We start from the raw sequence: 27633 nt of genomic DNA, 5'->3' as shown, positions 1-27633 counted from the left end.
ACAGAAAGTTCCAGAGAAGTGGGAGGATAGATTCTGGCGGCTCAAGGAAAGCTTTCCAGCCAGTGCCGTCTCCCCTACGGAACACTTTGCCACTGAATACGGCTCTTGGAGCCACAATGGCAATCCCTTGTAAATGATGCCCATTTACCAGCCCCGACTTCTGAACCCACGGACCCAGCGGGACTAAGCAGGCTGTGGACAGTTCCAGAGACTGCATCAATCACCTCCCAGGAGATGTCTTTGTGCTTCCCAGCCAAGGGGGGGTGCCCCGCTCGTGGGCAAACACAGCCTGACTGGCTGAGACAAAGCCCAGCCCCTCTTCTCAGGTAAACAACCTAGAAGGAGCTTGTGCCTTGGGAGGTCTGAGTGTCTGGGGGGCCTCGGCCCAGCCCTGAAAACTTGGGAACCAATTCCTTAACCTGCTCCCAGGACACTGGTTAGTAAGAACTTTACGGCACCCAGGAGACAAAGTGAGTAGCAAGTGTGCAGCTGGAGCCTCCAAAGGCACCTGGGAGACACAGGAGGCCTCTCTGGATTCTCTCCCAGCACCTCGCCAACGCCCCACCCCCCAGGCCCTCCCCCTCTGTCTCTGGGAGACAAAGTGCCCCGCTGCCTCCTCTGCCTCTGTATCAGGTTCCCCTTTTGAAAATCCTGTCCTCACCTCCCACTTCTTCGGGGTCAATGAGAGCATTCCTTTGTACCACGAGGGTGGGAACACTTGTCTTGCACTTACTCTGCGCTGCCTGTGTTTGCAAAATAAAGTGAGACAAGCCCATGCCCTCGGTAACAGAGGTACCTACCTGCCCCCCACCCAGCTCACCAACTAACTTCCCCGTCACCCTCCCCTCCTCCAACCCCGCAATCCTACCCCTGCCTAGAGAACACTGAAAACGGCGGGGGACAGCGAACCACAGCCATCTATGGAAGTGTACGTTTGGAAATAAAGAAAGAGAGGGTAAAATCTCTCCTCCTCCCCTCCCGGCTGCACTGGGCTCCTGGAGGGCCCTCAATCCGAAATGCCCCTGGGTTACAAGAAGCCCCAGAAGAAAAGTTGACTCCTGCACTTCCCCCCTCCGTGTCCATGTGTGTAGGCAACTTGCTCTCCTTCTAACCCCAAGCTGTGCTCAGATCAATCCCCCGCCTCCAAAAGAATGGGGTTGTACTGGGCGGAGGGGAGGAGAGAAAGAATGAGTTGTGAGCTTACACTTCAAGTATTGTCTGTGTTTGGCCTGCTTCTCCCACTCCCACTCGCAAAGCGCGGCCACTCCAGGGGCAAACACAGACACAAAAGGAATCATAATAACAATAACAGCTCGTACAATGGAGCCCCGTGGGGCTAAGCACTCCACACGTGTTCCCTTATCCTTAGACGGCCTCGTGGAGCAGGCACTGGTCCTGTGCCTATGTTACATATGTGGAAACTGAGGCTTGGAGAAGGCAAGTGTCTTGCCCAGAGTTACAAAGCCGGGCAGAGTCACAAAGCAGAGTTACAAAGTGGCCCAGGGACGGGAAACACTAAGGATCTACAAGGACAAGCGGCTGCTACTTCAAAGTTTTCCTGGAAAGAAGAGGAAACTACCCCCCTTCCCCAGGATAACACCCTCCCCCCGCGGTTAGAACTTGGTCTGCCTCTGACAGTTGCCAGTACTGGGCTACGCTCCAGGTGACAGAGATGTTTCCGGACCAGCTGGAAAACCTAGCACCACTGAAACACTGGAAACCCGAGAAAAAGAGGCGTTAGGAATGTACTTGTTGATAAACTGGAAATTGTGTTTACAGTCCAGGCAGCTGGATCAAGCAGAGCCCAGAGCATTTTCCTGGTGCTGACGTACTCCTTGGTTCAGAAGATCAAATTGTTCCATGAAAATAGAAAGACTGGGCAACTAACACTGAAGCTCTCTCACGCTAAGGTAGGTGTGTGCGTGTGCAGGTGGCTGTGTGTTTTATTTAGCTACTGGGGTAGGAGAGGGCTGGAGTTTCTCTACTTACATGCAGATTTGGTCTCACAAATGAAGGATTCGGGGTTGTGATCATGGGGGTGTCCCAATCCCTAGATAAATTACACCACCCAATTTGCATCCATCCATCCATTGAATATTTAGTGAGACGTATTATCAACCATCTCTTTAGTCCAATCCAGAGACACACACAAAGAATTTCAGAGCTGAAAGGAACCTCAAGATTCAGGGAGCCCAGCTCCTGAAGGAAAACACAAGGGTGGAATTCACCTGGGCAGCCTGAGACGGTGCAGGCAGACAGCAGAGGCGGGATGGGGGCGGGCGGGCAGCGTGTGAGTCCTGACTCCGCAATGCTAGCTGGTGACTCGGGGCAGCTCCTTAACCCCCAGCGCCAGCGCCAGCTCTGGTTTCCTCCTCGCCCTGCAGATCCGCACAGGCCCAGGCGAGGGGCTTATGTGGCCTGTCAAGTCCCGTCATGGCGACAGTCCCGGGGATAAGCAGGGGCCGCCCTCCCCCTGCACGGCTGTGGGTTGGAGCAGCATGGTTGCTCAGGGGGGTGGATGGTAGGGAGGCGATGCTGTCAAGTAGCTGGCTCTGCGGGGGATGTTGGGTGCGGTATACGTCCCCCACGTAGACCAGGGGTTGGGTGTCAGAGCAGAAGGACTCACCCACCGGGAGCTGAGGGTGTTGGCTGGTGGGGACTCACAGCCGAGTCACTCTGCAGGCATTGCCCTCAGCCCAAGGGAGCCGCCCCGTCTCCTTGCCCAGAGGCAGCCTACATCCAATGACCAACTGGTCGGTGTGGGCCTCCCTGCCCCATGGGGCCAGCACAGCTTTCAGAGCTCCTTGAAGGACCAGCCGAGGCCTCGGTCGTAACTACGTGGCATTCAGCTTCTCCCCCTGCCCAGCCCCGTCTCGCTCACTCCCTGAGAGCCTCCCTGGTCACTCGCTGCCCACAAACCTCTGCTTCCAGGGAACCTGACTCACATCACCTCCAAGGAACCCGTTCCCCAGACGGTGAGTCTCTGAGTGCAGCCTGGACAGGGCATCCATGTGCTGACGAGAGCCCAGCTGCATCTGGGGCCATGCCGCTCTCTCCTCTCTCAGCCCAGGAGGCCTGGCCCCAAAGGGGGAGAGGGAGGTCGTCCATCGAGGGAGGTCTTTCCCCACCTAAAGCATCATCCTCCCAACACCCCAGACAGAAGCACAGAGGCCATCTCCACCCGCAAAAGGAGGAGACAGCGTGCAGTCCCGCCCACTCCCTCCCGTCCAGACCCCCTCCTCTCCAAGTGCGATCATAAAGGATAACCCTGAAGGGAAAAGAGCTGCTAAGTACAGGGAGAAATAGGGCCATGTGGGGAGGGGCGGGAGAAGCCCCCATCCGCTCTGTCTCCAGACAGAAGCACACAGACAGGAGGCATGAGACCACAGAGGCAGCGAGTGGCGGAGGCAGCCACAAGCCAAGGAACCGCACAGTCCCCAGGAGCTGGAAGAAGCAGGGGGGACTCTCTCCTAGAGCCTCTGGAGGGAGCCCACCCTGCAGACACCTTGAAACCAAATTCAGACTTCTGGCCCCCAGGCCCGTGAGAATACATTCCTGTTGCTGTAAGCCACTGGGTTTGAGATACTTTGCTACTCCAGCCTCAGGAAACTATTACAACATCCAAGCTGGGGACATCAGGACCTGCCCCTCCCTCCCCCACCTTCCTCCCTCCCCCCAGCTTTCTTCCCTCCCCACCAGGAGGTAACCCCCTTCCTGCTGATGTGCTGGTGAGACCTTGGGGCCTGGCCCCATACTTGTGCTTTATAACAACCACTTATTGGGCCCTTAAAAAGGAATGGTTTTCTACCACAGAATTTCAGACAGGTGGCAGGTGATGATGGTGATATCTGGGGCTGAGAGGGCATTGGAACGTAAAAGAGAAAAGTATAGTCACTCACGGTACCAACTCATTCGACCAGGCCCATCTTTAGAGCTCCAGGCCCAGGACAGTATTAGGATTAGCGTCTACGCGACTCTAGCCCCAGCTGGTTTTCGGGAGGAAAGGGGCCCGTGGGACATGGAGCAGCCAGAGGGACTCATTCCTCCCCTGGATGGAGGACCTGGGACTGCATATCATTCTGCCTCTTGACTCCAGAAACCCTGCACCCGCCCCCAGCCCACATCAAGCCTGGGTGGACCCACCTTCTGCAGCTCAGAGGAGATATTGCACAAGCTGTTGGGAGGGGACGCCCGCTGGCACCGCTGTTGCCCACTGCTCAGGGCCCAGGAGTTGGCAAAGTCGTAGGGGTCCGAGGTCAAGGTCCCTGTGGAGAAAGTTTCAGGAGGGTGAAGTCACGGTCGTGAGAGCCGGGAGTTCTGAGTGAGAACTCTAGGCCTGTTGTCACCTGAATCAACTTTCTTTAGATTAAAACATAGGCATCTGTGGCAGGAGTACCCCGGCATTAACACCACAGGGCACGGGCACCCGGGTTCAGCCAGCGTCTGGTGGGGGGCGGCTGGATGGATGGGCACAGTGAGGAAGACGCCAGGAAAGGCGATGGGGAACAGTCTACCCACTCTCACTTCTCAGGACTTTGCTCCCTTTCCTCCTTCTGTGCGGAATGTTCTCCACCCCCTTATTACCCCGACTCTCTCAATTTATTCTCTGAGATGCAGCCCCGGAACCACTTCCTCCAGGAAGCCCTTCTGAATTAGCTCGACTCCCTGTCTCCCTCCCCCGTCTGGTTGGGTGCCCCTCTCTGTGCTCCCTCAGCACCCTGGCCATCCCTCTATCAAGGCTCTCATCATCCTTTGTGTTAGTGTCCTTTTTACTTATATTCACCCCCCATTCAACTGTGAGCTCCTTAATCCAGGGCACAGGCTGTGGCTCTTACCTCTAAACTCTTATCTGCTGGATGGTGGACACTCAACATATGTTTGCAGAATGAAGGTAAGGATGTGGCATGAACCTAAGCATCCCCATCACTGCATCCCTGGTGCTCGCAGAGCATCTGTGCCCTGGTACTCAGAGCAAACACACTCCTATCAGCGACCCACAAGAGACTGTGAGGGCCTTCCGGGCCTGCATGGTACCTGGTACCAAGTCAGTGCCAAATAGAACTGCTGCACCTTCATTGCAAAGGGGCTCAGTGGAGCAGCAAAGCAAGCAGTGCCTCTGCATAGCCAGATCTGGAAGAGTGACGCATGCTTCAAGATCAGATCACGCACTTGGAAACAGAAAATAAACTATCCCCGGAAAAAGAAAAGCAGGACTTGGAAGTATAGCGAGTTGGCCTCTGGGTGTGGTGAGCAGAAAAAAATGGCCCCCAAAGATATGTCCACTTCCTAGTTTGCAGAACCTGTGAATATTTTACGGCAAAAGATGTGATTGAATAAAGGATTGTGAGAGGAAGAGCTTATCCTGGGTTCACTGAGTGAGCCTTAAACGCAATCACATATGTCCTTATAAGAGAGGGGTAAGGACTTCCCTGGTGGTCCAGAGGTTAAGACTTTGCCTTCCAATGCAGGGGGTGCGGGTTCGATCCCTGGTCAGGGAGCTAAGATCCCACGTGCCTCGTGCCCCAAAAAAGCAAGCAAACAAACAAAAACATAAAACAGAAGCAATATTGTAACAAATTCAATAAAGACTTTAAAAATGGTCCACATCAAGAAAAAAAAAAAAAAAAGAAAGGGGCAGAGAGAGATCAGACAGAGACACACACAGAGCAGGCAATGTGCAGACCAAGGCAGAGATTGAAATGATGCAGCCACAGGTCAAGGATGGCTGGCAGTGGCTGGAAGAGGCAAGGCACAGATTCTCCCCAGAGCCCCTGGAGGAAGTGTAGTCCTGTCATCCACTTGGTTTTGGACTTCTGGCCTTCTAGAATTGTGAGAGAATAAATTTCTGTTGTCTTGAGCCATCAAGCTTGCAGTAATTTGTTGGCAGCTGCAGGAAACTAATACATGGAGAAGCCAAAGGGAAGGGCACTTAAATCTGTGAAGTTTCTACTATGTGCCAGGCATTATGATAGGCATTCTCTGGGTTCTTAGTCACCACGCCACACAGGCTTGCCCACCTTCTAATATACCATCTCAAGGAAGAGGCAGAGAAGAGGCTTTGTGCTGTGTGGGGAAAGCCCGAGAGAGAATCAAGACCCCTGTTCTGGTCTCAGTTCTCCTTCGATCGCCCTGTGTGATCTTGGGCTGCTCCCATAATCTCCTGAGCCTGATTCCTCATATGTAAAATGATGGGTTAGACTAGAGGACCTCTAGATCCTTTCCTGACCTTTTAGGAAATGAAACCCTATGGGCTAAATCTGAAATGAGACATAAGGATGTCTGATAGATGGAATTACAAATCATCTCGTTTATAGAAAAATCTCTGAAAGCCAGAGTTAAAACCAGCTGGGCAGGCTCCCATGATGTCAGGAAGCAGGGTTAACTGTCGAGTCTTTGCCAACCAAAAAAAAAATAAACCCACAGTCCTCTGAGTGATTTCCAAAATATCACCAGAGCCCTGACTTTTTGCCAACATGCACCACCTTCTCCCTAGTAACATAGGTCCCATTTTTAGTTAGTATTTTTTAATTGAAGTATAGTTGATTTGCAATGTTTCAGGTGTACAACAAAGTGATTCAGTTATACATATGCATATATACTCTTTTTCAGATTCTTTTCCATTATAGGTTATTACAAGATATTGAATATAACCTGTGCTATACTGTAGGTCCTTGTTGTTTATTTTCTATACAGTAGTGTGTATCTGTTAATCCCAAACCATTTTTAGTTTTTTAGATCTTAAAACCTGGAGAAAAAGATATCTTAGGGCTGGGACTTCCATTTCTGGCAATACAGCACATTAGAAAAATCTGAAAACTCTGCCACTGCAAAGGACAAATATCCTGTTGAATCTGTGTTTAATCCCATTTTAAAAAGTAGAGGGAATGACAAGGGACAAAAAAGAAGGAGAAGAAGGAAAGGAGGAAGGGAAGGGAAGAAAGTTTAAAAGCAAGGAAAGAAAGTTTAAGAATAGAACTGGCAAATATGACTTGATGTTCTGACTACAGGGTATTACAGTGGGGGTGGCAATTTTGCCAACTAATGTGCTTGGGTTTTAACAGCTCCTTGGAAATTGATGGAAATGAGTCTTGGGTCTGCATGATGTAGGGAGATGGGCTTAGACCCCTTTGAGAACCTGGCAGTCTTGAAGGACTACCCCCTCCGTGAGAAAGCTAACAAGAAAAAAATTCACTCTGAGAAGTAGAAAAATAATAAGGAAGTTTATTTTCTTGTTCTGGACTCTGAATAGGAGGGGAAAAGTCTCCTCTGAGAATTTATAGTGATAGGAAAGCCCTCATTTAGCATTGAGATTCCAATTTATACTTCTTGTGAGATTCAGTAACTCCATATTAAAAATTAGCATAAAACCCTTCTAAAGATGAGCTTACAATCCAAAATTATGCAACTTAGACAACAATCTACTTCAAGCAAGACCCAGCAGACATAAAGATAACATGATTCAAGTTCTAAAAACTTCAGATAATAAAGTTTTTGTACAGAGGTTATAAAAGAAATATATTTTAAATTGCTGTTATAAAGAAGAAATCAAAACTTGATAAAAGAACAAGACAATAAGAAAAATAATAGAGTTGAAAAAGTGCCAGATTTACCTTGTAAAATTACAAATATAGTCAACAAAATAGAAAAGCCAATTGATGGATTAGACATCATCTGTCAATTAGAGTTGAGAGAGAATTAGTGAACTAGAAGATAGATCTAAATAGTGATGTGCTGATAAGCCAGCTCTCTGGGGGGAAATCAAAGCCCTGATTTGCTTGTTTCCATGGTGTAAATACTCCCACCATGGCCAGTTTCAAGCTACCAACATGACATTACTGAAAATGGAGCTGGAAAAGATGCACATGATTGGTTCTCACCAGCCAGCATGACCATACCACTCAAGCAACAAAGAGGGATAAAGAGATAGAAAAGTGGAAGTATGGTAAAGAGGGAAAATAGGGTGGAATAAAAATATCCAACATATGTCTAACAGAAGAGAGAAAATGACTGAAATTTTCCTATATCTCACGAAAGGTAGGAATCATCAGATTCATGAGTCACAAAAAGTCTCAAGCAAGATAATAAAAATAAAACCCACACATAGAAATAGCACAGTGAAATTTCATAATACTAAAAGCAATGAGATGACTCATACACAAAGTTAAAAGACACATTAACTGTGAAGAAATGACAATTAGACTGACAACATACTTCTCGACAGCAACAATGGAACAGCGTCCTCAAAGCACTGTTAGAAATAACCCATGTCCTAGAATTCTATACCTAGCTAACATATCATTTAAGAATGAAGGATGTTTGTTTCAGTTATCACTACCAGACTCTGAGTGAGGAACTACTAAGGGATGTTTTTTTAAAAAAATAGAAATTGAACCTACAAAAAATAGTAACATAAAAGGAGAAATTATAAGCAAAGAACCTGTTAAACATGAAGGCATAGCCAAAGAAGCACCAATTATGTAAAACTATGATAATAATGCCAAATTTAGTAGTTATTCAAACAAGGTGGGGGGACAGTGAGGGCATTATTCATATAGTAATGGGTAGATGAAGCAGACAAAAGGTAGTAAAAAAAAATAGTAGACTTGAATAACACAATTAACAAATGTAGTTCAACAAAAAGATACAGAATCTGGCACCAATCCGGAAACATTCTTACAAGCCTCTTAGATAGCCTCATCCACCAGAAGGCAGACAGCAGAAGCAAGAAGAACTACAATCCTGCAGCCTGTGGAATGAAAACCACATTCACAGAAAGATAGACAAAATGAAAAGGCAGAGGGCTATGTACCAGATGAAGGAACAAGATAAAACCCCAGAAAAACAACTAAATGAGGTGGAGATAGGCAAACTTCCAGAAAAAGAACTCAGAATAATGATAGTGAAGATGATCCAGGATCTCAGAAAAAGAATGGAGGCAAAGACTGAGAAGATGCAAGAAATGTTTAACAAAGACCTAGAAGAATTAAAGAACAAACACCTAGAAGAATTAAAGAACAAACAAACAGAGATGAACAATACCATAACTGAAATGAAAAATACACTAGAAGGAATCAATAGCAGAATAACTGAGGCAGAAGAACGGATAAGTGACCTGGAAGACAGAATGGTGGCATTCACTGCTGTGGAACAGAATAAAAAAAAAAAGAATGAAAAGACATGAAGACAGCCTACGAGACCTCTGGGACAACATTAAACACACCAACATTCACATTATAGGGGTCCCAGAAGAAGAAGAGAGAGAGAAAGGACCCAAGAAATATTTGGAGAGATCATAGTCAAAAACTTCCCTAACATGGAAGAGGAAATAGCCACCCAAGTCCAGGAACCACAGAGTCCCAGGCAGGATAAACCCAAGGAGAAACACGCTGAGACACATAGTAATCAAACTGACAAAAATTAAAGGCAAAGAAAAATTATTAAAAGCAGCAAGGGAAAAACCACAAATAACATACAAGGGAACTCCCATAAGGTTAACAGCTCATTTCTCAGCAGAAACTCTGCAAGCCAGAAGGAAGTGGCAAGATATATTTAAAGTGATGAAAGGGAAGAACCTACAACCAAGATTACTCTATCCGGCAAGAATCTCATTCAGATTCGACAGAGAAATCAAAAGCTTTACAGACAAGCAAAAGCTAAGAGAATTCAGCACCACCAAACCGGCTCTACAACAAATGCTAAAGGAACTTCTCTAAGTGGGAAACACAAGAGAAGAAAAGGACCTACAAAAACAAACCCAAAACAATTAAGATAATGGTAATAGGAACACACATATTGATAATTACCTTAAATGTGAATGGATTAAATGCTCCAACCAAAAGACACAGGCTCATTGAATGGATACAAAAACAAGGCCCATATATATGCTGTCTACAAGAGACCCACTGCAGTCCTAGGGACACATACAGACTGAAAATGAGGGCATGGAAAAAGATATTCTATGCAAATGGAAATCAAAAGAAAGCTGGAGTAGCAATACTCATATCAGATAAAATAGACTTTAAAATAAAGAAGCAATTTGCATTCTGAGATAATTTTTTTCTTGTCTTATATTTCAATTTATTTTCTTCTTTTTCTTCAGATGTAAAATATATCCAACACTTAATTCCAAAAGCAAATGTATTTATGACATTGTTGTCCAGCCCAGGTTTTTATACCCATATAACCAATGTGATAGGACCATAATTCATTATCTTTTTACCACTGAAAATTGTTTTATATTTGTAATGACAGAGAAATGGCTTTATAATGCTGATACTGGTGGCAAAGAACTAATAGTTGGCTACTTCAAGTACCAGTAATCTTAGCTGAATGAGGCCCTGCTTCACACATTTGGCCAAAAATCTTGCAATCCATCTGTGGTAGAAACAGAGATGCACTACCCAGATCTCTTTCACGCAGGACTTGATTTGCTCTTCAGAGTCTGTCTCAGCTACAGAGAACTACCTCCTGATGTCATACCCTTCTAGAGGCAGTCCATATGCAGTGAGCGAATGGGGCCCAGACATCTTAGCCTGGTATGGAACATTCTGAGGGGTAGTCCTTGCTCTAGAGCTCTCCCTCTACTCAGCTCTCCTTCCTCTCCTTCCTTTCAATATTGATCTCTAATAAACATCTTGTACCGTAGATTCCACTGAGAGTAAATAAATAAATAAATAAGAAAACATTCTGTTGGAGCATACATAGAACAATTACAAAAGATCATGGCCACAGATAAATCTCCCCAAATTTCTAATTTAAATCAGAAATCAATTTAGTTGCAAAAGATAGCTTTTAAAATTCTGAACATTTAAAAATTTTAAGCACATTTAATAGGTTGAGATAAAACTCAAAATGGAAATAGAAAATTCATAGAACTCAATGAAAATGAAAATATGTACCTATCAAAGTTGGTGTGATACAGCTAAGGCAGTATTTAAGGAAAGTTGATAGCCTCAAATGTACATATTGAACAATAAAAAGTTTAAGAAATCAGGGCTGGAGAAGACAGAAACAAATGATCTTACTATTTTCCAGTCCAATGAAAGGAATAATCAACTGTTTCTCTACACACTTACCCCTTAACCGTAAAAAAGGAGGAGAACTTATACACAAATGTTCAGCTTTTGCAAAAGAACGTCCCTACTTAAATGTTTATATAATTGAAATTATCAGAAGAAGAAAAAAGATTAGCAGTGGTTTTCGTATTGTCCATATTACTTCCTGTTGCTTGTGAACATACACATGCACGCACACCCACATAAACTAGCCTTTTTGGACAGTGTAGAGGACACCCTTTTTTTTTGGCCACACTGCGTGGCTTGCAGGATCTTAGTTCCCCAACCAGGGATCAAACCCAGGCCCCCTGCCGTGGAAGCATGTTTTCCTAACCACTGGACCACCAGGGAAGTCCAAGGACCACCCTTTATAGATTTCATCCTCAAAGTTCCAACACAGTGGCTCAGGAGGATCTGTTCAAACCATCCAGCATGTATCAACCATCTGCCATGTGGGGAATTCAAACCATCCAGCATTTATCAACCATCTGCCATGTGGGGAATTCGTCGGGTCTGAGGAGCCCCCAAGATCTGGTTTGACGGGGGGTCTAGGCAGCGAAGTAGAACGCTAAGAGATAAGGTTGGCGGGATAAGTTGAGCTGAGCACTTGGGGAGGCTGGAATGCCAGGCGAAGAGTCATAGTGAAGACTGGTGAGCAGAACAGCACAGCCATGCGTTCGGGAAACGGCGTGCCAGAAAAGCCTACCTTCTTGAGTCCGGAAGTCATCTTCAGCAAAGATGTTAAAGTTGCCGCACAGCCCACAGGTCTTGTTGAAGTGTCTGTCTGACAGCAGGACTTGAAAGTTGCCGCTGCCATCAAGCCTGGCCACAAAGCCGTAGGCCTCGCTGGACAGCTTGTAGTACCCAGCCTCAGTTTCTAGGTACAGCCCTTTGGAGGCATAGGGCATGGAGACCCTGGAGGGACAGGAGGAACTCAGGAAGTGGCCTTCTCGTCCATTTTCCGGATGTCCCTCCACCCTTCAACCCAACCATGCTGCAGGGTTCAGACCAAGGGGCAGAGGCTGTGTGCCTAGTCCAAGCGTTGGGACACCCCACTCTCGCACACCCTGCTCACTTCCTCTGGGCACATCTACTTCCTCTCTCTGGGCCCTGCTGCTTCATCCGAAAGACGATGGGGGAGTACAGGGGAATTATCAGGGCCCCTTCTAATTTGAACTTTCTGGGCTCCGACTTACCTCTGGTCCCCCTGCAGCACAGTACCATTGACAAACACGTGGATATCGAAAAATTCCCCAAGATACACGGAGAGGCTCACTCTCTTGCCATCTTGGAAGTCCCCTGAAAGAGAAAAGAATTATTTAAACTGGGTAGCAATTATTACTCAAAAAAAGTGAATACATTTATTTATAATCATCATCTCTATAATCTTATCTCAGTGGAAAACTCCCCCCAAAGATTTAACAAATGGGCAACAAAAATTCCCCTAAAAATCTCATTGGTGCACTCATCTTTCCATTCATCTAAAAATATTTATTGAGTGCCTTCTGGATACATAGCCCTCTAGTAGTCTCTTATATTTCTCAAAAGAGAAATGTAAAATTCTGACCCCTTCCTTCTGGGAGTTTACAATCGAAGTATAAAGATAAAATAAGCATGAGTCTAATGCTTTCTAAGGCAGTGAATCAAAGCCACAATGTGGTTATTGGGGACAGGAACTCTGGGATGTGTTATTTAAAATGTTCTCTTAGAAAGGGAACCCTCCTAGACTGGTGGTGGGAACGCAAAGTGGTTCAGCCACTGTGGAAAACAGTACGAGGTTCCTCAAAAAACTAAAAATAGAGTTGCCATATGATCCAGTGATCCCACTCCTGAGCATATAACCAGACGAAACTATAATTCAAAAAGATACATGCACCCGTATGTTCATTACGGCACTATTCACAATAGCCAAGATATGGAAGCAACCTAAATGTCCATCAACAGATGAATGGTATATATATACATATATATATACACACAATGAAATACAACTCAGCCATAAAAAAGAGCAAAATCATGCCATTTGCAGAAACATGGATGGACCTAGAGATTATCCTACTAAGCGAAGTAAGAAAGAGAAAGACAAATACCAGATGATATCACTTACACGTGGAATCTAAAAATGACACAAATGAGCCTATCTATGAAACAGAAACAGACTCACAGACATAGAGAACAGACTTGTGGTTGCCGGGGGGAGGGAGGGAAGGAAGGATTAGAAGTTTCGGATTAGCAGATGCAAACTGGTATATATAGAATGGATAAACAGCAAGGTCCTACTATAGAGCACAGGGAACTATATTCAATATCCTATGATAAACCGTAATGGAAAAGAATATGAAAAGGAATACATATACATCTATAACTGAGTCAATTGGCTATACAGCAGAAGTTAACACAACATTGTAAATCAACTATACTTTGGTAAAACTTCAAAAAGAATAAATAAAATGGAGATTCGTGCGTCTCTCTTCACTGTACTGAATTTTCTTCTCTGGGAGAGGTTTAGAGATACCACAGGTAAAATGCCTCACTCCAGGGCTTCCCTGGTGGCGCAGTGGTTGGGAGTCTGCCTGCCGATGCAGGGGACACGGGTTCGTGCCCCGGTCCGGGAAGATCCCACATGCCGCGGAGCAGCTGGGCCTGTGAGCCATGGCCGCTGAGCCTGCACGTCCAGAGCCTGTGCTCCGCAACGGGAGAGGCCACAACAGCGAGAGGCCTGCGTACAGCAAAAAAAAATGCCTCACTCCATGCGGCGAACTTACTAAGGACACTAAGTAAGATGTTGCCATTAGAGATGTCTGAATAGCCAAACACGTGCTCAAATGGTCTCTGACGTTGCCGTTGTGAGGGGCAAATGCAGAGGCAAGGCTGACGGCGGTTGACATGAAAGCGGGAAAACAGGAAGAGACATTTTTGCAGCTTAATGAAGACCTAACAACCCCACTGCTTGTCCGGAGAACAGGCTCCTGTGCTGGGCTATTGGTTTTCAAAGATAACTGAGTGGCCACAGGAGATGAAGGATACAGCAGGAACAGTGTGGTCTGCGTCTCAAGCCTTTGAGACTGAGAAGTTGATGGAAATAGGGAAGATGAGGGCAGCCGGTGAAGACAGAGATGGAAGATGCTGGAGAAACAGGGGTCAAAGTTGGGGGTGCCACGCCTTCATGCTCCTGTAGAAATGGGACGGGGACCCAGGTGGAAAGGTTAAGCTTGGAAATGAGGACATGTGCCTGCTCCTGGAAGGGTCAGGGGACTGCAGCTCCAGCTCCTCAGCAAAAGAGAAGGCAAGGGGTGGTGCAGTGGTTGAGAATCCGTCTGCCAAGGCAGGGGACATGGGTTCGAACCCTGGTCCGGGAGGATCCCACATGCCGGGGAGCAACTAAGCCCGTGCTCCACAACTACTGAGACTGCACTCTAGAGCCCGCGAGCCACAACTACTGAGCCCATGTGCCACAACTACTGAGGCCCGTGCACCTAGAGCCCGTGCTCCGCAACAAGAGAGGCCACCACAGTGAGAAGCCCGCGCACCTCAACGAAGAGTAGCCCCCGCTCGCCGCAACTAGAGAAAGCCCGCGCACAGCAACGAAGACCCAACACAGCCAAAAATAAATAAATTAAATAACTTTTAAAAAAAACAAGAGAGAAGGCAAGAATGTCTATGGAACCAAGTGCAAGAGGCTTGGAAGGTCTGTCGACGTGACGTGCAGCTGCCACAGCTGGGGCCACTGATAAAGCGAGCTGAGAAGGGTGCTCTCAGGACAGCCCAGCAGAGGTCTGGAAGGAGGCGTCCTCCACCTAGGGCTTGAGCTGGACCCAGGCTGCTGGAGGACAGTGACATCTGGTACACACTCACACACACACACACACACACACACACACACACACACACACAGAACCAACCAGAATGAGCCAGAAAATAGACTTGTTTCTGGTAAGATTTCAGTGAGGGCCGTGGCATGTAACTAACAAGCCCATTCTAAGAATAGAGTCTTGAATGATATACTGTTAGTAGCTCAGGGGCCACCAGGAAAGGCCCAGAGACCACCCACAGCCCACAAGCCACAATCTGCCGGGCCCCAGACCAACGCTGGCAGGGGTTAAAGGAGATGCCAACCGCGGGGAAGGGTTTTGTCCTGTCCCACTGAGGAGTCTTGTCCAAACTGCATTTTCACTTCCAACAGTTTTTGTAGCAAGCAAGTCTTTCAAAAGTGGAACAGACTTTCTGACAGCAAGAAATTAGCCGAAGAAAAACAAAAATAAGTGATAGGACAAATAAACTCAAATGTTAATGGCAGAGTCTGAGTGGTGGGTATAGGGGTGTTCATTGTCCTATTCTTTCAACTCTTCCGTATGTTTGAAATTTTCCATAATAAAATGCTGGAAAACGCAAACAAGTGGGAGAGCCCGGCAACAGCCTTCAGTTTGCAGTCCCTCTCAGGAGCCTTCCCGGCCCCTTGACATTCACAGTGGGCCAAAGACTGAATCCCTTCCCGGCCTCTGCTGGGGCTGAGCCTGACCACCACACCCCAGCCTGGAGGGAGCCCCATTCACCACCTGCCTGCTGGCAGAGGTACAATGAGCACAAGAGGTTGGGGTCTCCTCCCGGCCACAGAACCCCCCTCCTCCTCACCAGTACAATTCCTATCCATCCCCAGTCTCAAGAGGGCTGGAGGGTTCTGCACCTGCTTCACTAGGTAACTCAGCCAGTACATCACCTTGAGCTAGAGGCATCTCCCTCCTGGGAACAGGAGAGGAACCCTGGGCACCTCTCCTCAAAGATGCTCCCTCCCCATCATGGGGATTCAGAAGGGTGCCTGAGAGAGCTAGGCAGCCAGCCAGGGGAGGGGCAAAAGGTGGGGGGGTGGTGTTTGCTGGAGAGTGGGTGGGGAACACTGCCTGCAATCAGGCAGCTTGGGGTGAGCCACCACCCCGAAGTTGCTATCAAGGTTTTCAAGGATGTAAGATCACCTCAACAGTCACTTGTTCCATGGGAAGCAGGGCTGAACAGGTGCCGTGGGGAAGCCGAGAGGTCACTGCCACAATGAAGGAAGGGCCTGAAGGCTGGGCCAGCCAAGACTCCAGCAGGAAGTCAATCAAAAGGGCACCAGGAGAACGTGACAGAGCCCCGAGCCTCCCACTGTTGGGGTGCATGGGAGCTCCCATCTTTTCCAGGTGATACAGCCTGACTCCACAGCCCGTGGGACCTGGGTCCACCAGGTAGCTGACACTCGGCGTCACCTGCCCATCGTCACACAGCTGGTGAGTGATGACGGGACTGGGGCTCAGACCGGGGGTTGGTTTAAGCATTTGAAGAGTGGGCTCTGCGTGGCCCCAGGGGCGATGGCATCTGGAAGCTGAGGAGCCTGCCAGGGGCACCCAGAGCCCAGCACTGCGTACGGCAGCGGCCCGTTGGTGGAGGTGGGGGTAGAGGTGCTGGGATCGGGACCCTCGGTGAGGACAGACCTGCAGGACCCTGCGGAATTCCACACCCAAGGCAGGGGCAGCAAGGGGAGGTTTGGAAGGAGGAGACTTCAGAAAAGCAAACCGTGGCAGCATGAAGGAGCTTGGAGGCCATCTAAACAAGTGGCTTTGAAACGTTTTTGCTCACATATATCCAGACAAAACTATCATTCAAAAAGATACATGCACCCCTATATTCATACCAGCACTATTCACAATAGCCAAGACATGGAAGCAACCTAAATGTCCACCGACAGATGGAGGGATAAAGAAGATGTGGCACATATATATAATGGAATATTACTCAGCCATCAAAAAAGAATAAAATAATGCCATTTGCAGCAACATGGATGGACCTAGAGATTATCCTACTAAGCGAAGTAAGTCAGAAAGAGAAAGACAAATACCATAGGATATCGCGTATACGTGGAATCTAAAATACGACACAAATGAACCTACCTAAGAAACAGAAACAGACTCCCAGAAATAGAGAACAGACTTGTGGTGGCCGAGGTCGGGGGAGGGAAAGATTGGGAGTTTGGGGTTAGTAGATGCAAATTATTAAATAGAGAGTGGCTAAACAACAAGGTCCTATACTGTAGAGCACACGGAACTATATGCAATGCACTGTGATAAACTATAATGGAAAAGAATATATAACAGTCACTTTGCTGAACAGCAGTAATTAACACAACACTGTAATTTAACTATACTTCAATAAAAAATAAAATTTTAAAAAAGAACATTTTTGCCCAGCAAGATACTTCTTTGGGCCAGATACTTCTTTGTTGTGGTGGCCACTCTGTGCACGTAGGATAATTAGCAGTACCCCTGGCTTCTACCTATCAGATGACACTAGCCTCCACCCCACCCCCCAAGCTGTGACCATCTAAAATGTCTCTAGACACAACCAAATGTCCTCTGGAGGAAAAAAAATCACCCTGGTTGAGAACTATTGGTTTACACCGCTAACACGGGCAGAGCCCACATCAGGGCCACTCCTGTGATTCTGATGCAGGTGATCATCGTCCAAAAGCTGCACAACAGCGATCTGGTGTGACCTGGCCACATACTGACGGGGAGGCAGAGGCTCATGCTGGGGAGCTCACTCAGAACCTTGCCGGTTGTCCGTGGCTCTCTCGGGGCTGCTTTGGGAGCCACATCCCGCAGGGTGGCTCAGGGGCCACCAGAACTCCCGAGGTCCCTCCCGGGTCCCCGTGCTGGCTGGCTAGGAGCCTTGACCTGGGACCCTGGATGGAGCCTGCCGGACCGGGAGCCAACATCAGGGCAAGGGGCCTCGCCTTGGCACCAGGTGGCCCTTGATGCTCGGACACAAACACTTTACCCAGGATGTGAACAAGGGTCACAGGAGAGGAACGGGAATTTGCCATTTAGAAGCGAGGAAACAGGATGTCATAGCAGAACAATAGAGCAGAGACGTGTGGGAGGGCACAGCCGTGCCTGCAGGATGGAACGGCAGCGTCCAGGGGTGCTGGGCCCCTTGGCACCTCCGGCCCCCGGAGCAGCGGTGCCGGCCCACCCCGCCAGGCTCAGCTCCTCAGATTATCCCTCTCCTGCCAATACCCCACCCCCACCCCTAAAAACAGAAGCAGCAGCCACCCAGGCTCTCTGATGTTAGCAGCTGATTTTGGGTGGGAATTAAATCGATCTACATTGAAATGGGATTGATCTACAGCCTGACTTAAGCCAACTACCTGCCAGAAAACTGACACTTGACAAGAGCAAATTGTTGTAAGAAAAGGAGGACGCTGAGGGGGTGTCCCACGGAGATGCTCTGACCTAGAGAGCCCTCCATTCCTCCTTGGCCCCCGAAACCCAGAGAAGGATGGCCAGAGAGGCCAGACTTCTGACACCAACCCGCGTGGTTGTGAGGAAGAGGGGTCAGTGTTACCCTGACATTGATAGACATGCCCCCAAGTGCCCACGGTACATCTGCGACAACATGGATGGACCTTGGAGGCGTTGTGCTAAGTGAAATAAGACACAGAGAGACAAATACTGTACGATCTCACACGTGGACTCTTAAAAAGCAAGAAAAACAAATGCACTGTGACTTTTAAGGTGGAGGAATCCACTGAAATAAACATTGGGACCACCTGAGGAGGAAGGACCTGGGGCCTTCAAGCTCCCCAGGGAAGGTGAGGGGGCGCTTTTTCTCTCCATTGCTGCCTCTGAAGCAAGACGGGTCCCCAGAGTTCAGAGTTCAGGATGACTTCCTCAATTCATCATGCCCTAGGGGTGTCTCTGGTCCTTTCCATCACCCGCCTGGTTACCACGGCCAAGGCCACCCTGCATCCCGCTTCTCTCCCTTTCAGAAGCATCTTGGCAAAGAACCAGCTTCTGCTGGTTCTGCTAGCCCCTCGTTGCCTGCTGAATCAAGAAACAAACTCCCCCATCAGACAGCAAGACCTGGCCCCATCAGCCTGCCCCCATGACCCAGTCTTGCACTCCACTATTCCCCAGGCCTGTGCTTCTCAAACTTGGGGCCCCAAACCAGCAGCAGCAGCTGGGAACTTGTTAAGAATGAACATTTCAGGCCCCACTACAGACCCACTGACTTAGAAACCTTGGGTGGGGTGGGAGGGATGGGGGACCCCAGCAATCTGTTTTAACCAGCCTCCAGGTGAGCCTCATGCACGCTGGAAATAGGGAACCACGGCTCCCAGCACAAGGACCTCCCCACTAGGCTGCACGGCCCCAACAGTAACACCCCAAGAGCCCTATAGCCTGCATCTCATGTGAGGGTCTGGGTGTTGACCAAGATGCTCTCCTTGACCAATTCTCCGTAACCAAACCTGAGTCAGGCTCCTCTGAGCCCTCACCTCGGTTAGGTGCCCCCATGGACCCTGTCCTTGGCCTGCTTAGTCCAGTTTTAGCAAGAATCCTGCTGGGTCCGTTTAGTGAAAATCCCCTACCCTCAGTATCTGATCAGCTTCCTTGTAACCCACCCTGGACATCGTATCACCCTGGCCTCCCTTCAGCAAGAATCCTGTCAAGTTGGTTTAGCCAGAATTCCCCCTGACCCCTGATGTTTCCTCTTAGTCGTTTTCCACCAGCAACCCACACCCGGCTCCCTGACTATAAATCCCCACTCGTCTGTGTTATATTCGGAGTGGAGCCCATCTCTTTCCTCTACTGCAAAACCTCCATTGCACTGGTCCCTCCTGAGTAAAGTTTTCCTCACTCTCCTTGTAACTATTGCCACGAAAAATGTTGCTGTAACAGTGTAGGTCTGTCCGTTGCCATCTCCCCCTCCACACGCCCGCCCAGCCAAGGCTACGGACTCCGCCTTTGCTGGGTTTTGCTGCATCCCTCACTCATGCACCACACACATCTCATTAATTGTTAGAGTGTGAAGGTCACCAAACCACAGTGTTCCATCACTGCCTCCAGCCCCACTCCCAGCCTTGGAAAGTGCCCTCTCTCCTTAACACAGAAGAAAGGCCCTTCGTCCTGACAAGCCCAGGATCAAAGCTCTTCCTTTATTATCCGTCAGCCCTTGGGAGGATCGTGCAACCTCCTTGGGCTTCAGTTCTTCATGTGCGAAGGAGGATGACGGTACCTGCCCCTACATCTCAGAGCTGCTGCACGGGGGCAGAGGTAACACGGGCATGATACCAGCACTTTGCCAGGAACACAGGAGGTGCTCAACATCAGCTGATACTCTGAATTTCAGCAAGAACATGCGACCTTCCTTCCCTTTTCTACAGGCTTTTGCTATTAAAAACCACCTTCTGGGTCATCAATTCTCTCGATGCTTCGGGGCTTCCAGAGCATTGCCTGGACCCAGAGCAACAGACTCAACCACTGGAGAAGCACGAAGACTCTCTCCATCCACCAGGCTCCCACCGGTAGAGGCCCAGGGAGAAGCCGAGGGAATCCCCACGTCATGGAGAGGCCGTTCCCCACCATGCTCTCTGCTCAGGCACTGTCCTAAGAGTAGGAAATCCCAACCCGCAATCCCCAAGGCCCTCACCTGCCAGGGCTGAGCTATGCTGTCCCCACTCCCCACCCGCCTCTGAGTTCCTCCCCTCCGGGCCCGGACTCACCTATGAGAGAGAAGGAGTGTGTCTGGCAGTCCCCCGCCAGGAGATAACTACAGCTTCCCTCAAAGCTGTACATGCTCTCATCAAAGGTGTTGATGGAGTCACCTCCGAAGAGGCTGCATCGGGCCATCGACGACCTGCCAAAACTGCCTTCTCCACAAAGGGCCCCTGGAGGGAAAGGCCACACGTGAGCATAGCTGGCACCACCAGCCCAAACCACTGCAGCCTGGTAGAAACGAGGCTGCGTCTGTTAGAAATTAGGCTCCGGGGAAGAACTTGCCATCCTCAGTGACAATAAAGCTGTTGCTTTCAGCCCCAAAATATGACCCAGGACTCAGTAATAATGGAGGAACTGTTTTTCAGGAAACCTGTTCATTTTAATGACATATATTCACTGATTTTTAAATGTACTGCGTGCTCATTAGAATTTGGAGACTATGGAAGAATAACAAAAAGAAATAAAAATCATCTGTAACCAACATTCAGCAAAAACTAGAATTAACGTTTTAGCGTTTATCTTTTATTTCTATTTTACTGTGTATATACAATTACAGATTTTTTGCAAATTTGTCAGCATGCTGAGCAAACTGTTCATCACCTGTTTATTTCTCAATACATTGTAAAGAATTTACCATGCCGTACTTCCAAAACATTTTTGGTGGCTGCATTATCTTTTGCATCTAAATGGATTTGGTACAGGTTCTAGCATTTTCCAGTTTTCTGATACGTACATAGATTGTAATGAGCATCCTTCTACATTCATCTACTGGTATATCTTGAATATATTGAATTCTAAACAGATCAACCTGTGTGCCTGACACATAGAATCTGTGAAGTATTGACTCCTGCAGGGTCATACGCTATCTCCTGCCACTCTCACAGTGTGTGTGTGTGTGTGTGTGTGTGTGTGTGTGTGTGTGTGTGTGTGCGCGCGCTGCTGCAGGTGGAAACCACAGCTGTCCATCTCTAAGTTTTCTGGATCCCCGGGCACAGAACACACCTAGTAGGAAGATGCAGGGGGTATGACGAATGTACCTTTTGCCCCAGACTAACCCGTGAGCAGCAGGCTGGATGCTGCTGGCCTAGTCATCTAAATGGAGACTCAGGATCAGAAAAGGGTCCCCCTTGCCTTGCACAGACTCAGCCTCTCAGCGAGGGAAGCAGGGCAGTGCTGTACAGTGAAGGAGAGCTGGCCTCGGATTTGGGTTGTGTGTGACTTTGGAGCAGTCATTTCAGTCTCTTCATTGGTACTATCAGATGTACACCTGTACAGCTAGATGAGCTCCACAATCCATTCCAAAGCTAATAATCTGCCCAAGTCTTGGATTCCTTCTTTCCCATCCTCCATCCCCAGCATACAGGACTGTTCTGTGTGGCCCTGGTGCTTCTTAGTTCCCTAACTGGAGAAGACATTTACAGGCACCTGGTCCTTGAGAAACACAAGTCCAGGGCAGTGGGCTCTGCAGAACCTTCATAAGAGGAATTAACCAGGGAGCCAGTGACTCCGGCAGCCCCGGCATGAGGCGAACGTGGGGCTGGGCACACAGGTGGGCTCCAGACACACCTGCTGGTCCCTGGCAGGGGGTGGTTCCCAATGGCCCTGAGGCAGCAGTGAAGAGTGGCAGCCCCTTTGTACCTACCTGGCAAGGTGAGGGCCAGAGCAAGCAGCAACCTCGTGAGCCTGGCAGGGATCATCTGCGGAGAAGCAGGAGAGTTGAGCTCGCGATCACTGGCCACACAGGTGGCTGCTGCTATGTGCTCCCAGCCATGCATGAAGTAGGGAGAATTTTTTTCAAGCAAGAGAAGAGAATCACTCTCATTTGCCCCTTAAACATAGACTGCTGGTCCCCAAAAAAGCCTGTGGCCAGGCCCAAGAGTAACAATCACTGTGATCCAGGACTCCAGGCATCCTTCCCCAAACAGCGGTGCCTGCTGCACACAGAGAGGAAAGCCCTGCCTTGGCCTCCACACGCCCCCAGGTGTCATCCCCTGAGCTCCCGCGGCCGCATTCCCTCCTCCTCTGCATCCTTTCACGCTCGGCAGCAAACTGGGGAGTAGGAACTGTCTTGCTTCTGCTCCTACCACGGGCACCAGGCTTTGAGAACACTCAGGAACCAGGCTTTCTGGTCAATCACCCACAATGTACACCAACTCCTCTCTCATCCCCATCCCAGCACCTAGCACAGTGCCCAGCACCCAGGAGGTGTTCAGGCAACATTTGCTGAGTTGATCTGATAAACAGACAGGAGTCCAGCAGCCCTGGGTGGTGGGCAAGGTTCCCCGTGGTGTGGCCGCCCCAGAAAAGGACAACTGACCCTGGCTGGCACAGCATACCCCGAGTCACTTAGGGTCCCGGCCACAGCTCCCTCCTCTGGAAAAGCTGCAAAATTAAGTGCAGAGTCTGTCACCTGAGATTCCCTGGGGGTGGGGAGCTCCTTTACCACCCACTGCCCCATCCAGCCAAACAAGGGAGAGGTAAACCCCATCCATGATGTATCTGTGGAAGGAACACTCTAATGTCTACTATGGCCAAGGCTTGGTCTTGGAGCAGGTGCCCAACACACAGGTACATCAGGCTGCTTCCAGAAGGTACCCAGAGGTGAGGGCAGAGCTCATTCCTGTCCCATCTGGTCAAGTATTACAAGCAGTAAAGCCCAGGCAGGAGCGTAAGCAGCCACAGGACCCCCAGAGGCAAGTGGAGGAGGTAGCGTTAGAGGGTCCCTGGCTGTGAATCACCCTCCAAGCTAGTCCAGGGATGGAGAACCCCAGCTCCCCAGGGGTGAGGATCAGTCCTGCATCTTCCTCCCACTATGAGCCAGCCCTCTTCCCCAAAGACCATACCTTCCCCTGCAAATGGGGACTGCAGGTGACCCCAAGGTCCTTCAGGAAACTCAGCCTCTGCAGTGGTGCCACCAGACCTAGGCCATGCTCTCCAGGACCTTCTGTGGCTTGGGACTGTCTTGCTGGTGAGTGACCCCCGTGCTGTGGACACCCTGGGCCGAGGGGAGATAAAGCCCAAGCTGTGACGTCCGTCAGCCCCCGCTTTCCCACCACAATAGCTGTGAGCTGCCACCACAGGGGATAGGCCTCCTCCTAATGACTGAGAGGAAACAATGAACGGAAATGGTATTAGAAACACCTCCAAGGCGATAAGGCTTTGAACGCTTTGGTGGGAGACTTCCTAGCAGCTGCCCTAAGGAGCTGCCTGGCCCTCCTGGCGCCCCTACACAGTCACGGGTGCCCCTCAGACACTGCCCCACAGACGGCAGGACCAGGAAGGCTGGCTGTCCGGGGCAGGCCGGCACAGGCCAGGGAAGAATCCAGACTGGAGCAACTGAGCTTTTGGATCCAGTTTCCAGGGCCAGACTCCAGGGAAGTCTGGAAAAACACCTCAACCTGAGCCAATTTAGCAGCCGTGTTTAGAGGAAGGAGAGAGCTGATGCTTCCTGTCCCGCTAGGTGTGAGTGATCCGGTTCCAGCCCCGATGGGAACCGTCAGTGTGGGTCCTGGCCAGAGAATGGACAAGTTAAAGATGAGGGGCCTGGTCACTATTCCAGGCCCTTCTGAAATGATGCCTGGACCATCAGCTGCTAGTACTCTTCCCGGAGACACTTCCAACCACCTCTGCTGCCTTGACTCCTCCCTGACCTTACACACACACACACACACCACACACCATATACACAGCACACACACATACACCACCACAAACACCACACACACACCATACACACACCGCACATCACATACACACAACACACACAATACACACATACACACCACCACCACATGCACCACACACACCATACACACACCACACATCACATACACACCACATACAACACACACAATACACACACATACACACCACCACCACATGCACCACACACACACCACACACCACACATCACATACACACCACACACAACACACACAATACACACATACACACCACCACCACATGCACCACACACGCACCACACACCACACATCACATACACACACACAACATACACACACACCACATACACACCACACACCATATACACAACACACACACATACCATACACACACCACACATCACATACACATACCACAAAAATACACACCACACACACCAATCTTTCTTCCCAACCTCTAATTCCCTGGAGTCTAATTCTCAATCATCTGCTAAACTAATGCTTGCTAAAAGAGGTAGCCAATAAAACAGAGGAGGATGGGGACTCTCATGCTGGGACCCCAGGCTCTGTGACAGGCAGCCTAAGACACATCTCGGTGAGGAAGCCCACACTGCTGCTTCTCATGTCATGGCACCTGCCCCAAGAGTCTGGGAAACCTTTTGTCCCCAACCTCCCCCTCCCCATGCACACCCCTCACACCCCACCACTCCCTTTACTGCCCCAGGAGAGGAAGATGTTCCCAAGAAATAAGTGGCAGAAGAGGCAAAATTAGCATGATATAGCAGAAAAGTCACTTAAGGATTTCCATTTCCAACTTTTCTTTTTACTAGATAACCTGAAAATCCACCCACTCCCACTACAAAACATTTCAAAATTCTGTGTTAAATATAACAAATGTTCTTTTTCTTTTTTTAATATTTATTTATTTGGCTGTGTCGGGTCTTAGTTGCAGCACCCAGGATCTTTAGTTGCAGCACATGGGCTCTTTTAGTTGCAGCATGTGCCTCTTAGTTGCAGCATGTGGGATCTAGTTCCCCGACCAGGGATCAAACCTGGGCCCCCTGCACTGGGAGCACAGAGTCTTAGACACTGGACCACCAGGGAAGTCCCAACAAATGTTCTTTAAAAGCACAGCTAGGGCTTCCCTGATGGCGCAGTGGTTAAGAATCTGCCTGCCAATGAAGGAGAATGGGTTCAAGCCCTGGTCTGGGAAGATCCCACATGCCGCGGAGCAACTAAGCCCATGCACCACAACTACTGAGCCTACGCTCTAGAGCCCGTGAGCCACAACTACTGAAGCCTGCATGCCTAGAGCCTGCGCTCCACAACACGAGAAGCCACCACAGTGAGAAGCCTGCGCACTGTGATGAAGAGTAGCCCCTGCTCGCTGCAACTAGAGAAAGCTCATGCACAGCAACAAAGAACCAATGCAGCCAAAAACAAATAAATAAAATAAATAAATTTAAAAGAAAAAGACAAATGACCCAAATAGAATGGGCAAAAGACTTAACTGACATTTCTCCAAAGGAGATATACACATGGGCCAAAAAATACATGAAAAGATGCTCAGCATCATTAGTTATCAGGGACACGTGACTCAAAACCACGAGATACTTCACACTTCATTAGGATGGATATAGTAAGAAGCAAAAAGTGTTGGAGAGATTGTGGAATGCTTGAATCCCTTACCTCGTACATTGTTGGTGAGAATGTGAAATGGTGCAATTCTTGTGGAAAATAGTCTGGTGGTCCTTCAATAAGTTAAACATATAATACCATATTACTCAGCAATTCCATTCCTAGGTATATACTCAGGAAAATTAAAAACAGGTGTTTAGGGACTTCCCTGGTGGCACAGTGGTTAAGAAACCGCCTGCCAATGCAGGGGACACAGGTTCAAGCCCTAGTCCAGGAAGATCCCACATGCCAAGGAGGAACTCAGCCCATGCGCCACAACTACCGAGCCTGCGCTCTAGAGTCCGTGCTCCACAACCAAAGAAGCCATGGCAATGAGAAGCCCGCGCACCACAACGAAGGGTAGCCCCCACTCGTTGCAACTAGAGAAAGCCCGCGCACAGCAACGAAGACCCAACAGAGAAAGAAAAGAAAAGAAAGAAAGAAAGAAAGAAAGAAAGAAATCATAGACTAAAGGGCAGGAATTGAAAACAAAAGAATAAGACATCACTAGAAAAGAGGAGGAAGACTTGAAAAAGAACTTTTAGACAACTATAATCCAATAAATTTTTTTTTTAAAAAAGAACTTATAGAAGTGAAATATATAGTAAATTAATTTTTAAAATTCCAGTACAAACACCAGACATCTCGGAAGAAATATGTGCTGGAAGATAGAGTTTAGGAAATTATAAGGAGATGAAAAACGATAGAAGCAGAAGATCCAAAAAGAAGTACTGAGAATACGTCCTTCAACGTAGATTCCCATCCACACTACCTTAGCTTGAATGCCACTCCCTCCCCCAACCCAAAGCAGGCCCTGAGAATTTTAGTGCAGATAATTTATTTGGGAAAGCAGGAAACACGGGCAGGCAAGTGGAGACATGATATGGGGAAGGGAGAACAGCCAATAAAACGTGTTTATTAAGCCAGCTACCACATGGTCAGCTGAGCTTCATCCATGAGGAAAGTCTAGGAGAAAGGTTAAGACACGTGCCACAGAATTATCCCACTCCTGGGTCAAGAAAGCAGAGGTATTTCTAAAATAACCTACACTGGTCCTTAACTGTCAAGGGCTGCTCCTGGGCTCATTAACTCCTCAATACTCTGGGCCTTGAGCACAGAGGTTCAGACCCTGGCAGTCTAAAAGAAGCACATGAAGGTTAAGGTCAGGGGGATGTGTGAGGGGGTTAACTAGGTAGTTAAATTATCATTCAGAGATTGGGGAAAGTAGAAACATTTTTTCAGAAAACAGGCAGTGTGTTTATTATTAACAGTCCTTTCTGAAAGAACTACTAAAGAAGATACTTCAGGAAGAAGAAAATTAAACCCACAAAGAAAATGCCAGAGGAAAAGATAAAGAAAGAAATTGGTAAATATGGGGGTAAAGAGGAGCAGGCAGTGACTGCATAAAACAATAACAATAATAAGGATAAACTGGAGAGTTAAAAAATAAGATGGAACCAAAATACCAGACAGCAATAGCACCTAGGATGGGGAGGGGGTGATGAGAGTGGAAGTGTAGTAAGGTCCTTGTATTGCTCAGAAGAAAGAAAGAGGTGGTAACTGTAGACTTTGTGGTGGTTGGAATGCACAGTCAAATTTTAAGAGAGGATGCTAAAAGAATAGAATTGAATGTATGTTTTCCAAACCATTGAGGGGTGGAGGGTGGGGAGCTGGAAACAAAGACATCTAGAC

At 48.5% G+C, this 27633-nt stretch overlaps 1 protein-coding gene across 1 annotated transcript in view; it reads right to left on the bottom strand.

Annotated features, from left to right (window-relative positions):
• VWF (von Willebrand factor) overlaps window positions 1-22278 on the bottom strand; it is a gene marked incomplete at its 5' end in the record, with an annotated part of 133230 nt that extends 110952 nt beyond the window's left edge. Inside the window, 5 exons of the mRNA XM_079714643.1 lie at window positions 4144-4265; window positions 11761-11969; window positions 12251-12353; window positions 20587-20751; window positions 22224-22278. Of these exons, the coding sequence (XP_079570769.1) occupies window positions 4144-4265; window positions 11761-11969; window positions 12251-12353; window positions 20587-20751; window positions 22224-22278 (654 nt within the window). The remainder of the gene's footprint in view (window positions 1-4143; window positions 4266-11760; window positions 11970-12250; window positions 12354-20586; window positions 20752-22223) is intronic.
• Between the last annotated feature and the right edge of the window lie 5355 nt (window positions 22279-27633).

The sequence above is a fragment of the Hyperoodon ampullatus genome (genome assembly GCF_949752795.1).
Source record: "Hyperoodon ampullatus genome assembly, chromosome: 11".
Classification (NCBI taxonomy): Eukaryota; Metazoa; Chordata; class Mammalia; order Artiodactyla; family Ziphiidae; genus Hyperoodon; species Hyperoodon ampullatus.
Note: the sequence above shows the minus strand (reverse complement) of the source record. Positions and strands in the feature narration are given on the sequence as shown.